This window comes from Geotrypetes seraphini, chromosome 8, assembly GCF_902459505.1.
Source record: "Geotrypetes seraphini chromosome 8, aGeoSer1.1, whole genome shotgun sequence".
NCBI lineage: Eukaryota > Metazoa > Chordata > Amphibia > Gymnophiona > Dermophiidae > Geotrypetes > Geotrypetes seraphini.
In genome coordinates, this window is record NC_047091.1 from 57,220,466 (window position 1) to 57,236,136 (window position 15,671).

The following is a 15,671-nucleotide window of genomic DNA, read 5'->3' on the forward strand; positions in this document are numbered from 1 at the left end:
CATATCAAATAAAATGAAATAGGTTTGCTTTATTATGAACAACAGCCTTTGGTTAGCTTAATGTTTAACTAAAGGAGTAGATGCGTCATCACCTTATCTCATGAACCTGTAAAATCAACCTTGGCAGTTATGACTCAGGGCAAAGTCTCAGAACAGGTCTGGAGGAGGGTAGCAGGAGCCAGCCCAGAATGTATTATGGGGTCAGGTAGCTCTCATCCATGACAATTTTGCAGGCATGAGATACGAGCAAACAGAAGAACACCTTGCCTTCGGAACAAGACAGTCAAACAGAAAAGACAAGGGAGCTGTCTTTTCAAACAATGATAAAATCTTTATTAAAAAGGTAATAGTCCCATTAACTTTTTAATAAAGATTTTATCATCGGCTGAAAAGACACCTCCCTTGCCTTTTCTGTTTGACTGGCAGGAATGAGATACGCCATGGATATAGCCTGGATTCCAGTGACACTTGCAACCCTCAGAACTCAACCCTACTCTGGCAGAGGAGATTGAGGGTCTCAGCTCCATGTTACTGATTTATATATGCAATAGCCCCAGAAGTGTCCTTCCTAACATCTTTTACAATAATAAACCCCAGTCTAGGAACTGAGCCTGACAGCCCCACCCCGCCTCTGGTGAGTGCAGCTTTTAAGCTTTAGCTCACAGCCTAGGGAAAGTGAGGCTCTACCCAGGCTTCCAGTCCTGCAGGCTCCACCTCCTCCCTCTTGTTGCTTAGGGCTGACCAGTTGTTGGAAGATAATTCTTAGCTGGAGTTCCTTCACAGAAAACTTGAAAGGCTTCATTATTCAAGATTTCATCCTCAGGAGGAAGCTTCAGAACCCAACAAAGAAATAGAAGATTGTACAGACAGAAACCACAAGCAAGGATATATATGTCTAGAGTGAAGAGGTGCTTCTGAACACTGAGTCACAGCAGTTTCTCCACAGATACTGCAAGAATGGAGCTTAGGGAAATTGCCACCCTGCTCCTTGCCTTCTGCTTTACTTGCTTGTTTTTCTTAGCCTGGAAACGGAACCTGCAAAACCGGAGTCTTCGCCTGCCTCCTGGACCTTACCCCCTGCCCTTCCTGGGCAATGTGCTGCACTTGGTGGGGAAGTCCCCGATACAGGCTTTCACAGAGGTGAGGAGCTCCTGGACTTCGCCAGCACAAAACTTAGAAAGTGATTTTATTTGGATGTGCCTTTTGTTGAATAACAGAGATAAGTGAACTTTCTAAGTTTTGACATATTATTGTTAAAAGACTTTATTCACTAACCCTGGCTTTTACTAAACTGTGGTTGAGCCTCTTACTGCGGGTCAGCAAGGTAAGTGCTCCAATGCGCAGAGGAACTGAATGAGCTTCGGAGCTTTTCCCTTGCCAGCCCATGGTAAAAACCTCTACCACGGTTTAGTAAAAGGATCCCTAATATTGTTGAATGGAAGACCGGAACCTATTAAGCGTTCACTCCTGAAATACAATAGACTCTCAGTTAACCAGCACCCATTGGGATTGATAGATGCCAGATAAATGCAGTTTCTGGTTGCTTGAGAGTTACTATTAAAAATAGGCCTAACTAATACTATACCCCATATTATGCTATACCATAAATTGTTCCAGAAAAACTACTGGACATGTGGTAATGAAATTGTGGGTGTACTCGGGTATGGCGTGAATAGTTTATACTTAAATTTCCGCCAGAAAATGATTTTATTTTCATTTAAAGTATTACAGTATTTCTTTTTTTTTTTTTTTTGCTGATTGCTTGAGAGTTCTGGTTGCTTGAGTTCCGGTTAACAGAGAGTCTACTGTATATAATGGTTTGAAGGCTTTTTTTTCTCTACTATTGAGATAGCTTGTATTTTGTGGGGTTTCTTGCCATCATTGTTTTATTTTGATGAAACTAGATCTACTATTAAGTAACTGTAAACCCCTGATTGAACTTTTTCTGGTGGGGGCATTTAGCTCTATGTCTTGTAGTTTCATTCGTGCAAGCTCTAATCCAAAAAGGGTGGACCACCCTCCTGAGTTAAGTAAAAAGAAAAAACGAATCTCTTAAATCAATACAAAAAATCCACTTGTTTATCTCTGATAGAATTCTCATGCACTCAGAAGTGTGTAATCTGGCCAAGAGCCAAAGCTCCTATAGCCAAACCCACCGCCCAATCACTGTGCAAAGAATACTATTAAAAACTTTTTTAATGAATTTTCTTTTAAGTATATACTGTGCGTTAATTCTATTGTTTCAAAGGTGGTATAAGAAAAAACTATCACTTAGCTCAGTGGTCTCAAACATGCGGCCCGGGGGCCACATGCGGCCCGCCAGGTTCTGTTTTGAGGCCCTCGGTATGTTTTATCATAATCACAAAAGTAAAAAACAGTTTCTTGATCATATGTCTCTTTAGCTATAAATGACAATATTATTATTAAAAGACTTAGCCAAAAGGAAAGATTTATAAACTATAAAGAATTTTACCTCATGCAAAATTGTCATTTCTTTAATAAGACATTGACTATTTTTTTCTGAGGCCCTCCAAGTACCTACAAATCCAAAATGTAGCCCTGCAAAGGGTTCGAGTTTGAGACCACTGACTTAGCTTATAAGGAGTGAGGAGGTAGTTTTTGACCACCCTCCTGAGTGACACCTTGTCCTGTTAATTTGGGGTTTTGTGTATAAACCGAATGTTTGAGACAGAGTTCCGTACAAGTCTGCCCAGTAACTGGCCTAGTTCAATCTTTAATATTATTTTCTGATTCTAAATCTTCTGTGTTCATCCCACGCTTCTTTGAACTCAGTCACAGTTTTACTCTCCACCACCTCTCTCGGGAGCGCATTCCAGGCATCCACCACCCTCTCCGTAAAGTAGAATTTCCTAACATTGCCCCTGAGTCTACCACCCCTCAACCTCAAATTATGTCCTCTGGTTTTACCATTTTCCTTTCTCTGGAAAAGATTTTGTTCTACGTTAATACCCTTTAAGTATTTGAACGTCTGAATCATATCTCCCCTGTCTCTCCTTTCCTCTAGGGTATACATATTCAGGGCTTCCAGTCTCTCCTCATACGTCTTCTGGTGCAAGCCTCCTATCATTTTCGTCGCCCTCCTCTGGACCGCCTCAAGTCTTCTTACGTCTTTCGCCAGATACGGTCTCCAAAACTGAACACAATACTCCAAGTGGGGCCTCACCAATGACCTGTACAGGGGCATCAACACCTTCTTTCTTCTACTGACTACGCCTCTCTTTATACAGCCCAGAATCCTTCTGGCAGCAGCCACTGCCTTGTCACACTGTTTTTTCGCCTTTAGATCTTCGGACACTATCACCCCAAGGTCCCTCTCCCCGTCCGTGCATATCAGCTTCTCTCCTCCCAGCATATACGGTTCCTTCCTATTATTAATCCCCAAATGCATTACTCTGCATTTCTTTGCATTGAATTTTAGTTGCCAGGCATTAGACCATTCCTCTAACTTTTGCAGATCCTTTTTCATATTTTCCATTCCCTCTTCGGTGTCTACTCTGTTACAAATCTTGGTATCATCTGCAAAAAGGCACACTTTTCCTTCTAACCCTTCAGCAATGTCACTTACATACATATTGAACAGGATTGGCCCCAGCACCGAACCCTGAGGGACTCCACTAGTCACCTTTCCTTCCTTCGAGCGACTTCCATTAACCACCACCCTCTGGCGTCTGTCCGACAGCCAGTTTCTGACCCAGTTCACCACTTTGGGTCCTAACTTCAGCCCTTCAAGTTTGTTCAACAGCCTCCTATGAGGAACTGTATCAAAGGCTTTGCTGAAATCCAAGTAAATTACATCTAGCATATGTCCTCGATCCAGCTCTCTGGTCACCCAATCAAAAAATTCAATCAGGTTCGTTTGGCACGATTTACCTTTTGTAAAGCCATGTTGCCTCGGATCCTGTAACCCATTAGATTCAAGGAAATACACTATCCTTTCTTTCAGCAACACTTCCATTATTTTTCCAACAACTGAAGTGAGGCTCACCGGCCTGTAGTTTCCTGCTTCATCCCTGTGACCACTTTTATGAATAGGGACCACATCCGCTCTCCTCCAATCCCCAGGAATCACTCCCGTCTCCAGAGATTTGTTGAACAAGTCTTTAATAGGACTCGCCAGAACCTCTCTGAGTTCCCTTAGTATCCTGGGATGGATCCCGTCTGGTCCCATCGCTTTGTCCACCTTCAGTTTTTCAAGTTGCTCATAAACACCCTCCTCCGTGAACGGCGCAGAATCTACTCCATTTTCTCGTGTAACTTTGCCGGACAATCTCGGTCCTTCTCCAGGATTTTCTTCTGTGAACACAGAACAGAAGTATTTGTTTAGCACATTTGCTTTCTCCTCATCACTCTCCACATATTTGTTCCCAGCATCTTTTAGCCTAGCAATTCCATTTTTTATCTTCCTCCTTTCACTAATATATCTGAAAAAATTTTTATCTCCCTTTTTTACATTTTTAGCCATTTGTTCTTCCGCCTGTGCCTTCGCCAAACGTATCTCTCTCTTGGCTTCTTTCAGTTTCACCCTGTAGTCCTTTCTGCTCTCCTCTTCTTGGTTTTTTTTATATTTCATGAACGCCAACTCTTTCGCCTTTATTTTCTCAGCCACTAGGTTGGAGAACCATATCGGCTTCCTTTTTCTTTTGTTTTTATTGATTTTCTTCACATAAAGGTCCGTAGCCATTTTTATCGCTCCTTTCAGCTTAGACCACTGTCTTTCCACTTCTCTTATGTCCTCCCATCCTAACAGCTCTTTCTTCAGGTACTTTCCCATTGCATTAAAGTCCATACGTTTGAAATCTAGGACTTTAAGTATCGTGCGGCCGCTCTCCACTTTAGCCGTTATATCAAACCAAACCGTTTGATGATCGCTACTACCCAGGTGAGCACCCACTCGAACATTAGAGATACTCTCTCCATTTGTGAGGACCAGATCCAATATCGCTTTTTCCCTTGTGGGTTCCGTCACCATTTGTCTGAGCAGAGCCTCTTGAAAGGCATCCACAATCTCCCTACTTCTTTCCGATTCCGCAGACGGAACATTCCAGTCCGCATCCGGCAGGTTGAAATCTCCCAACAGCAGAACCTCCTCTTTCCTTCCAAACTTTTGGATATCCACAATCAGATCCTTATCAATTTGCTGCGATTGAGTCGGAGGTCTGTAGACTACACCCACGTAGATAGAAGTTCCATCTTCTCTTTTCAGAGCAATCCATATCGCTTCTTCCTCTCCCCAGGTCCCTTGCATTTCGGTCGCTTGGATATTGATCTTTACATAGAGAGCTACTCCTCCACCTTTATGACCATCTCTGTCCTTCCTAAAAAGATTATATCCCGGTATGTTTGCATCCCATCCATGTGATTCACTGAACCATGTCTCTGTGATAGCAACAATATCTAGATCTGCCTCTAATATCAGGGCTTGCAGATCATGAACTTTGTTGCTTAGACTGCGAGCATTTGTGGTCATCGCTTTCCAGCTATTTTTCAGCGATAATCTCCTTTTTCGTATGGATTTTTGTGTCGTTTCACTTTCCGTTGCAATACTAAGAAATGAGTTGCTGATATTGCTTATGTTGCAGCCTTTACTACTATCACATCTTTTCTTTTGCCGGGGGTGGTCTCTATAATTGTCCTTCATACTTACACCACCCCCACCTTCTAGTTTAAATGCCTAGAAAAATATTGTCTAAATTTCTCTGCAAGGTTTCTTTTTCCTGCTGTAGTAATATGTAGCCCATCAGTGCAATATAGCTTCTTGTCCTTCCATGTATTTCCCCATCCTCCTATGTACCTGAAGCCTTCTTGATGACACCAGGCTCTGAGCCATCTATTAAAGTCTTCTGTGTTTTTCATTCTTTGCTCTCCTTTTCCATATGCAGGCAATATTTCAGAAAAAGCTAAAGTCTTTACAAAAGGTTTCACGCCCTCACCAAGCTCCCGAAAAGCTTTCTGTGCTGCGAGTGTGGAGTTGTTGGCCAGGTCATTTGTTCCCAGATGGATAACAACATCAGTGTTAAAATCCTTAGTTTCTTCCTTAATTATAGTCAGTATTTGCCTGGAACTCCTGGTAGCTGAGGATCCTGGAAGACATTTCACTATTTTGGTCTCCTCGCCCTGTGTTCCAAGGTTAATGCCTCTGATGATGGAATCCCCCAACAGTAATAGTTTTCTGTTTTTGGCTTTTTTATTTGTACTTAGGGTGCTCTTGTTCTCTTGAGTTTCCTTCATTGGTTCCAGTCCCACCTCCCTTCTGTTTTCCTGAGTATCGCAGTGCACTAGTGGAGCGAAGGAATTCTGTAGAGGTAATATTAGTGAAGGTGGATGTTTCTGTGTTACATGTCGCAGTCTTCCTGAGCCTACTGTGACCCATTTATTCCTGGGCTGTTTTATTCTTTGAGGTAGAGGTGGTAAGTTGGTATGATTTTGTGGAGTGATGGAAGCTGCTTTAATTGCGAGTCCTATTAAAGACTTGTTCAACAAATCTCTGGAGACGGGAGTGATTCCTGGGGATTGGAGGAGAGCGGATGTGGTCCCTATTCATAAAAGTGGTCACAGGGATGAAGCAGGAAACTACAGGCCGGTGAGCCTCACTTCAGTTGTTGGAAAAATAATGGAAGTTTTGCTGAAAGAAAGGATTGTGTACTTCCTTGAATCTAATGGGTTACAGGATCCGAGGCAACATGGCTTTACAAAAGGTAAATCGTGCCAAACGAACCTGATTGAATTTTTTGATTGGGTGACCAGAGAGTTGGATCGAGGACATATGCTAGATGTAATTTACTTGGATTTCAGCAAAGCCTTTGATATAGTTCCTCATAGGAGGCTGTTGAACAAACTTGAAGGGCTGAAGTTAGGACTCAAAGTGGTGAACTGTGTCAGAAACTGGCTGTCGGACAGACGTCAAAGGGTGGTGGTTAATGGAAGTCGTTCGAAGGAAGGAAAGGTGAGTAGTGGAGTCCCTCAAGGATCAGTGCTGGGGCCAATCCTGTTCAATATGTTTGTGAGTGACATTGCTGAAGGGATAGAAGGAAAAGTGTGCCTTTTTGCAGATGATACCAAGATTTGTAACAGAGTAGACACCGAAGAGGGAGTGGAAAAGATGAAAGAGGATCTGCAAAAGTTAGAGGAATGGTCTAATGCCTGGCAACTAAAATTCAATGCAAAGAAATGCAGAGTAATGCATTTGGGGATTAATAATAGGAAGGAACCGTATATGCTGGGAGGAGAGAAGCTGATATGCACGGACGGGGAGAGGGACCTTGGGGTGATAGTGTCCGAAGATCTAAAGGTGAAAAAACAGTGTGACAAGGCAGTGGCTGCTGCCAGAAGGATGCTGGGCTGTATAAAGAGAGGCGTAGTCAGTAGAAGGAAGAAGGTGTTGATGCCCCTGTACAGGTCATTGGTAAGGCCCCACTTGGAATATTGTGTTCAATTTTGGAGACCGTATCTGGCGAAGGACGTAAGAAGACTTGAGGCGGTCCAGAGGAGGGCGACGAAAATGATAGGAGGCTTGCGCCAGAAGACGTATGAGGAGAGACTGGAAGCCCTGAATATGTATACCCTAGAGGAAAGGGAGATATGATTCAGACGTTCAAATACTTGAAGGGTATTAACGTAGAACAAAATCTTTTTCAGAGAAAGGAAAATGGTAAAACCAGAGGACATAATTTGAGGTTGAGGGGTGGTAGATTCAAGAACAATGTTAGGAAATTCTACTTTACGGAGAGGGTGGTGGATGCCTGGAATGCGCTCCCGAGAGAGGTGATGGAGAGTAAAACTGTGACTGAGTTCAAAGAAGTGTGGGATGAACACAAAGAGTCTAGAATCAAAAAATAAGATTAAATATTGAACTAAGGCCAGTACTGGGCAGACTTGAACGGTTTGTGTCTGTATATGGCCGTTTGGTGGAGGATGGGCTGGGGAGGGCTTCAATGGCTGGGAGGGTATAGATGGGCTGGAGTAAGTCTTAACAGAGATTTCGGCAGTTGGAACCCAAGCACAGTACCGGGTAAAGCTTTGGATTCTTGCCCAGAAATAGCTAAGAAGAAAAAATTAAACAATTTAAATTGAATCAGGTTGGGCAGACTGGATGGACCATTCGGGTCTTTATCTGCCATCATCTACTATGTTACTATGTTATGTTATGTTACTATGGTGGGGAAAGGAAGGGAGGCGTACTGCTGGACAGGGGGAGCAGGAAGAGGTGCTGATGGACAGGGAGGAGGTAAACAAGGGAGAAGGGCTGCTGCTGGATAAGGGGAGGTAAAAGGAAGGGAGAATGGACAGGGGGAGCACGCAAGGAGTGGTGATGGACAGCCAAAACAAAGAAAGACAGAAATACAGAAAGCGGCTAAGGAGACAGAGAGAGAAAAAAATAAAGACAGATACACACATACATTCTAGCACCCATTAATGTATCGGGCTATAAAGCTAGTTTATTTATAAGAGACAGACATGGGGAAAGCCACTGCTTGCCCTGGATCAGTAACATGGAATGTTGCTACTCTTTTGGTTTTTGCCAGGTACTAGTGACCTGAATTGGCCACCGTGAGGATGGACTACTGGGCTAGATGGATGGTCTGACCCAGTAAGGCTATTCTTATGTTATGTTCCTTTATATGTTATTGTGGCCTCTCCAGGAACAGATAAAAAACTACTATAGCTAAAAGTACCCCACTACAATAGCCATCATGCTTCCAGGTGTCTTATAAATTCAGGTACAGTAGATATTTCTATGTTCCAGGAGGGCTCACATATTTGTACAGAAATAAGAGTCAAAGTGGGAGTTACACCTGAGTCCTATGGTTCACAGACCACAAGGCTATTCCTTACACTTGCTTGTTGTTCCATTAGGAATGGCCATAATCCTTGAAGCTATCATCAGTGGCATAGTAAAAGGGGGGATGGTCCGCCTCACGTGTCGTCATGGTGGGGGCACAGGCACCCATCCTTCTCTCCACCCCCGTTCCTTTCCACTCCTCACCGAGCATGCGCCTTCACACACACACACCCCCCACCACTGTATCTCTAGCTCTTTGCCAGCTTGAGCAGCAACTCCAACCTGCTGCTTGTGTCGGCATCGGCTCTCCCTCTGACATCACGTCTGGGCCCCCTTGCCTAGGAAGCGACGTTGGAGGGAGAGCCAATGCGGGCAGCAAGTTAATGATGCTGCGCGCACCAGGATAGTTAAAGAGGTTCGGGGAAAGGGAAGTGGCAGGGGTGTGGCGGTGCGCCACTGCCTATCATAGATCCTGGTATCCACTGACACTTCTTAGAGAGGTGGGAGGGGGGTCAGTAATAGGGTTACCAAATGTCTGGGTTTTGAAAAGCTTCAGACATCAGGACGGCATCTGCCAACGTGGTGATGTCACATGTGCACACTCTGAGCAACCATAACTCTCTCCTATGGCACCCTCATCGCATGGCACCGATGGTGTAGTGAGGGTGAGAGGTGCCAGGGGCAGTGTCACCCTTCCCTTGCCCTCTTCTCCGCCCCTCACCTCCACACGCTCCTTCCCCGCACCTCCTACTGCTTTTTCACCACTTCCCTTCCCCATACCTCTGTAACGTTCCCAGTACGAGCAGCAACCTCCAAGCTGCTGTTGCCAATTAACATTAACTCTTCCTCTGATGTCACTTCCTGTACAGGAAGTGACATTAGAGGAAGAGCCGACATTGGCGTGACAACAGCTTGGGGGTTGCTGCTCATGCCAGGAACGTTACAGAGGTATGGGGGAAAGGAAGCGCGCACATGCGTAGTGGTAGGGGGTGGAGAAGGAGCAGGAGACAGAGAGGAGGATGATTGCCTGGGCCCTCCCCTAGACGGCACCCAGGGCAGACCCCCCCCCCCCTTTACTATGCCACTGCATGGCACAACCCATTCCTTTGAAAGCAGCCGCTTCGTAGAAGTTTATTGTTCACAGGAATATGCCTCCCTAATGCAACCAGAACGGGTGAAACATAGCGTTTGTTGGAGGCTGTTCTGATGTACCATGCTTTGTTGTGAAGATAAGTACGGCTTTGGATATTGAATTTAAATAGCAAAGTTAAATTATAATATTTGAAAGTGATAGAAATATAACAGTATCATTTGATATTGAAGAGTTTATGCGCCGTGAATAATCAGAGCATTAATGACAATTTGGTGGATGAATGGATTATATTTTGAATGAAAACCTATCTAAAGGTCCTCTTTGATTGATATTGGGGAATATTCAAGTGTTTAGCCCTTTGATTTGATTGGGTATGTGGGGCTACACAAGAAGTTACTAGAACTTTGATTTGAATAACCTATACCTGTCACACTCTGGGTGTCAGTAGTGCCCTGGATCAGGTGTTTGTTTGGGATTTAGCTCATGCCTTTACAGTAATAGCTTTATGCATATTACATTTAGATATAGCAATCATTTCTCTCTAATCAATAAGGTTTACAATTCATGATTGGACCTCAGGCAGTGGAAGGTTAAATTAGTTGTCATTTAGCCATTTACTGACCTTTTCTATTTTTTGGTTAATGTTGTGACCATGGACAACGTGCCAGCTCTCAATGTAGCTAAAACTAAAACAATGTTTTTCCTCTGCAAGGAAGGTCAAGGAAGGTCATTCTTTGACAACACCCATCTGCCTCGAATCAACTGCACTACAAATTGTAACTTCCATAAGACAGGCATCATATTTGATAGCAACCTAACCTACCATCAGCAAATCAGCTCCATAGTACAAAAGTATTTTCACAGACTACATATGATCTGTTCCCTCTCAAACCTTCTTGAACCAGCCTCACTAAATATCCTAATACATTCCCTAGTTGTCTCAAGGCTTGACTACTGTAACACACTATACAAAGGAATAACGCAAAAATAACTCAAGACGCTTACAGACCATACAAAATACAGCGATTAAACTTATAACAAAGACAAAAAAAATACACTTGATACCCCTCCTGATCATTTAAAACTCAATCATTCCACACACCTGAGTTTATAGATAGATTCTTGATTCCATATGCCCCCTCAAGATCTCTTCAATCGAAAACCCAACACTTGCTTTTAATACCTTCATTGCGTCAAATAACGTACGACACCACCCATACATCGATTTTCTCAGTAACTGCTCCTCAACTATGGAACTCTATGCCAACTCATTTACGAGAAGAATCATCATTAGACCGCTTTAAATCAAATTTTAAAACTTTTCTATTTAAAGATGCATTTGATATAATCTTCAAAACACATATCTATTCAAAGACATATTTACATAGAAACATGATGGCAGATAAAGGCCAAATGGCCCATCTAGTCTGCCCAGCCGCAGTAACCATTATCTCTTTCTCTCTCTGAGAGATCCCACATGTCTATCCCAGTACCTCTTGAATTCAGACACAGTCACTGTCTCCACCACCTCTTCCAGGAGACTGTTCCATGCATCTACCACCCTTTCATAAGAACATAAGAACTGCCATCTCTGGAACAGACCCTGGGTCCATCAAGTCCGGTGATCCGCTCACGCGGAGGCCCAGCCAGATGTAACCTGGTGAAAACGTAGTCACCCGTATCCCTGTAAAATAGTATTTCCTTAGACTACTCCGGAGCCTATCACCTCTTAACTTCATCCTAAGGCCTCTCATTGCAGTTTCCTTTCAAATGAAAGAGACTTGACTCATGCACATTTACATTATGTAGGCATTTAAATGTCTCTATCATATCGCCCCTCTCCCGCCTTTCCTCCAAAGTATACAGATTGAGATTTTTAAGTCTGTCCTCATATGCCTTATGATGAAGACCACACACTATTTTAGTAGCCTTCCTCTGGATCGACTCCATCCTTTTTATATCTTTTTGAAGTGCGGTCTCCAGAATTGTACACAATATTCTAAATGAGGTCTCACCAAAGTCTTATACAGGGGCATCAATACCTCCTTTTTCCTACTAGCCATACCTCTCCCTATGCAACCTAGCATCCTTCTAGCTTTTGCCATCACCTTTTCAACCTGCTTAGCCACCTTAAGATCATCACATACAATCACACCCAAGTCCTGTTCTTCTGTCGTGCACTTAAGTTCTTCACCCCCTAAACTGTACCATTCCATTGAGTTTTTGCAGTCCAAATGCATGACCTTGCATTTCTTAGCATTAAATTTTAGCTGCCAAATTTCAGACCATTCTTCAAGCTTCGCCAGGTCTTTCTTCATGTTATTGACACCATCCGGTGTGTCTACTCTATTGCAGATTTTGGTATCATCCACAAAGAGGCAAGTCATACCCAACAGCTTTTCAGCAAATATATATCTTTTTACAGATGAGATCCCCCTCCCAATATACTAGCCCTAGATGTCTCTCTGTCCTAGTCATTATTGTAGTTCTCCCCCCTAACCCATTGTCTCTAAATGTACGTCTGTCTCTGTCACATATAATGTATAACCCTGACTTTAAAGTTATGAACGCCACTTAGAAATAGGATAAGCGGGTTAACAAATTGTAATAAACTTGAACGTGCGATTTGAACCCCAACTTCTCTGGATCTCAGACTATGCTGTATTAATTGCTAGGTTCATCACCAACATGTGCACATTCAACTATGCCAATGCCCAGGAGAAAGGAAAGCGTGGACTATGCAGTTTCAGACTGGCTTCAATAGGGGGCTAAGAGTGGGGTCTGTGCATCTTTGGCCGTGCTACAGCTGAATGTCATCAAGTGATGAGGTGCTTCCCTGCTGTGTCAGCCCTGCTAGGACTGTATATTAGGAAGAGTTTAGTGTACTGTCAGGCTTACAATAGCCGAGGATTGCAGCACGCTCATTGTGGTTTCAGCCAGCACAGAGAGATGCTGATAAGTCCACAGACTCATTTGGGTTAGTGAGAAGAAGAACAGGGTTCTCCCAATTCCCTTTGTGACCTGTTTTCATGAAGGATTAGCCTGTCTAATGTTTCTCTTTCTCCTTGTGCAGTTGGGTGACACGTACGGCCCCGTGAGCACACTTTTTCTAGGATCTCGCAAGGTGGTGGTATTTTCTGGACTAGAGGCTCTGAAGGAAGCTCTCCTCAATGAAGGGGACACATTCTCTGGCAGAGGATCATTTCCCATGTTTCAAGCGTTAATGAAAGACTATGGTGAGCACTAAGACTGTGATTCCCACTCAGACAACAGGCGCTTTGTACTTTCTATTGCTGTTGTCTCCCTTCCACTGGAGCCTCACATCCAGAGGAAGAAAATGAAGTTACCTTAACAGTTTTCTTAGAACCTGTCCCAAGCTTTTGTCCCCTTAAAAGGAAATTTGTATTTTCCCCATATGATAGGGCTACCATATGGCTCCAGAAAGAGGAGGATGGATTGAGATATCAGAGTTTAACTTCAGCTGTTTTCAATGGCAGTAAAACCTGGATGTCTCAATCCATCTTTTTCTGGACTCATATGATAACACTACAGATGTTAACCAGGAGAAGTAAAGGAGGCAATATTGAACCCAGGGTGGTCGGTATTTTTTAATGCTGGCCCCCACAGTACTTTCTATATCTGGCTGTTCAGTCCAAATACCAAAACTGAATATCCAGATATTCAGCAGCTGTCACTAGCTATGCAATATTTAGACAGGTACCCGAATAAATAACTGGAGAAAGTTAGGACAGCATGTATGTTGTCTGAAAATATGAGGAGGTCCTGTGTGTAATGGCTGGCCTAACTTTATCCAGGTAGTTACTTTGTTAGCAGATTGAAAATTGCCACTAACTCCCAGCTCCATCCAGGCTCTGCCCCTGGACCACCTTGGACCTAACTAGAGAGTCAACAACAACCAAAATCAAAACAACGTCTATTCTTAACTGATTATCAAGGGGAAAAGTCCTCAGAAGTCCAACGCTCACAGGAATTCAAGTTTCAAATTTAATAAAAATTTGATGTACTGCCTGTCATTCTTCTAAGCGGTTTATACATAATAAAAACAGACAAATAGGGGAAATGTGCATTATAACGTACAGGACTTACTGTAACAATGGGTTTGGAGGGAGGAAATACATTTCCAATAGGAAAGAGAGCCATCTAGGGGAAATACAAAATGGGCGGGGGATCCAATCTGATAACCAAAGCAAAGACAAGAGTAATGTTTCATAAGATTAGTGAGTTAAAGGTTGAACTCAACTTTAAAGAGGAACGTTTTTAGTTTTCTCTTGAATCGATTTAGCATAGTTCTTCCCATAATTCTATGAGCTTCGGAGCTTTTACTGCAGTGGTCTGCGATAAAAACCCCTAATATTCCTTGATAAAAAAGGGGGGGATTCATTGGCAAAATACCCTTAACAGCCTCAAAAATAGGAAAAAAATGTACCCCCCCCCCCTTTACGCAGTAGGGTTTTTTTGTGCTGGCCGTGGTGGTAACAACTCCGATGCTCATAGGAATTCTACGAGCATCGGAGCTGTTACCATTACAACCAGCAATAAAAAACGCTAGCATGATTTTGTAAAAAGGGGAGGTTAATTAGACGATAGGCACTTAGCGGCACCTAATGTCTAAGTGAGAATTTCTATGGGTAAAGCGTGACTTAAGTGCCGCTAAGCGTGATTCTCCAAAAACCTAGAATGCCTGAAATGTCGGCCCTTAAAACCCTGGCTTACATTTCAGGCGCCTAAGTTTTTACATAGACACCACTAGCCACTATTCTGTAAACGGGGCCTAAGCATGGTTGACATGCGACTGGTGCCATTTTTCTAGGTGCTGGCCGATTTAGGCCCCATTTACAGAATCAGACCTTTGATACTTTAGCGACTACCTGTAATAACTGCCCTATTTGACTCCAGTTTCATTCATAGGCCCAAAAAATTCCCAATTTTGACAGAGGCCTCCATTTCACTCATCAGGCCTCATTAAGGGAATTCTTTTTGTTCTCAAAATATATAAAAGGGCAGGTCTGGAGAAAATCTCTCTTCGAGACCACGTTTGAATTCCAAGGACCCAAAGCCTGGAACGAACTCCCAAGCAGCTTACAACAATTCACCACACACTTCCAATTCAGGAAGGCACTGAAAACACATCTATTCTCTTCACTGCACTGATCTGTTACAACATATTACTACTATTATTTCTATAGTGCTACTAGATGCATGCAGAGCTGTACAGAGTCACAAAGAGTAAGAAAACAGTCCCTGCTCAAAGAGCTTACAATCTAAACAGGCAAGACAGACAAACAAGATGCCATGGATACAGTTAAGAGGAACGGTTAATCAGCTGGTTGGATTGGAGGGCAGAGAAGTAGAGTTAATGATTGAAAGCTATATCAAAAAGGTGGATTTTCAGTCTGCTTTTAAACAAGAGAAGGGAAGGGGCTTGACGGACAAACTCGGGTAATTTATTCCAAGCATAGGGAGCAGCTAGGTGAAAGGAACAAAGTCTGGAATTGGCAGTGGAGGAGAAGGGTAACGTTAAGAGTGACTTATCTGAGGAACGGAGTCCTCTGGGAGGTGTATAAGGAGAGAGAAGCGAGAAGAGATATTGAGGGGCAGCAGAATGAACACACTTGTAGGTCAGCAATAAGATCTTGAACTGTATGTGATGGCAGATAGGGAGCCAGTGAAGTGACTTAAGGAGAGGGGTAACATGAGCGTAGCGAGGTTGGTAAAAGATGAGTCGCGCAGCAGAGGTTTGCATAGATTGCATGGGGG

The 15,671-nt window shown here is 43.2% G+C and overlaps 1 protein-coding gene across 1 annotated transcript in view; it reads left to right on the plus strand.

The window, feature by feature from the left end:
- Positions 1-687: 687 nt before the first annotated feature.
- LOC117365670 (cytochrome P450 2C8-like) overlaps positions 688-15,671 on the plus strand; it is a 60,250-nt gene continuing 45,266 nt past the window's right edge. The window contains 2 exon segments of the mRNA XM_033956316.1: positions 688-1,140; positions 12,967-13,129. Coding sequence (XP_033812207.1) covers positions 958-1,140; positions 12,967-13,129 — 346 coding nt within the window. The 5' untranslated portion in view covers positions 688-957.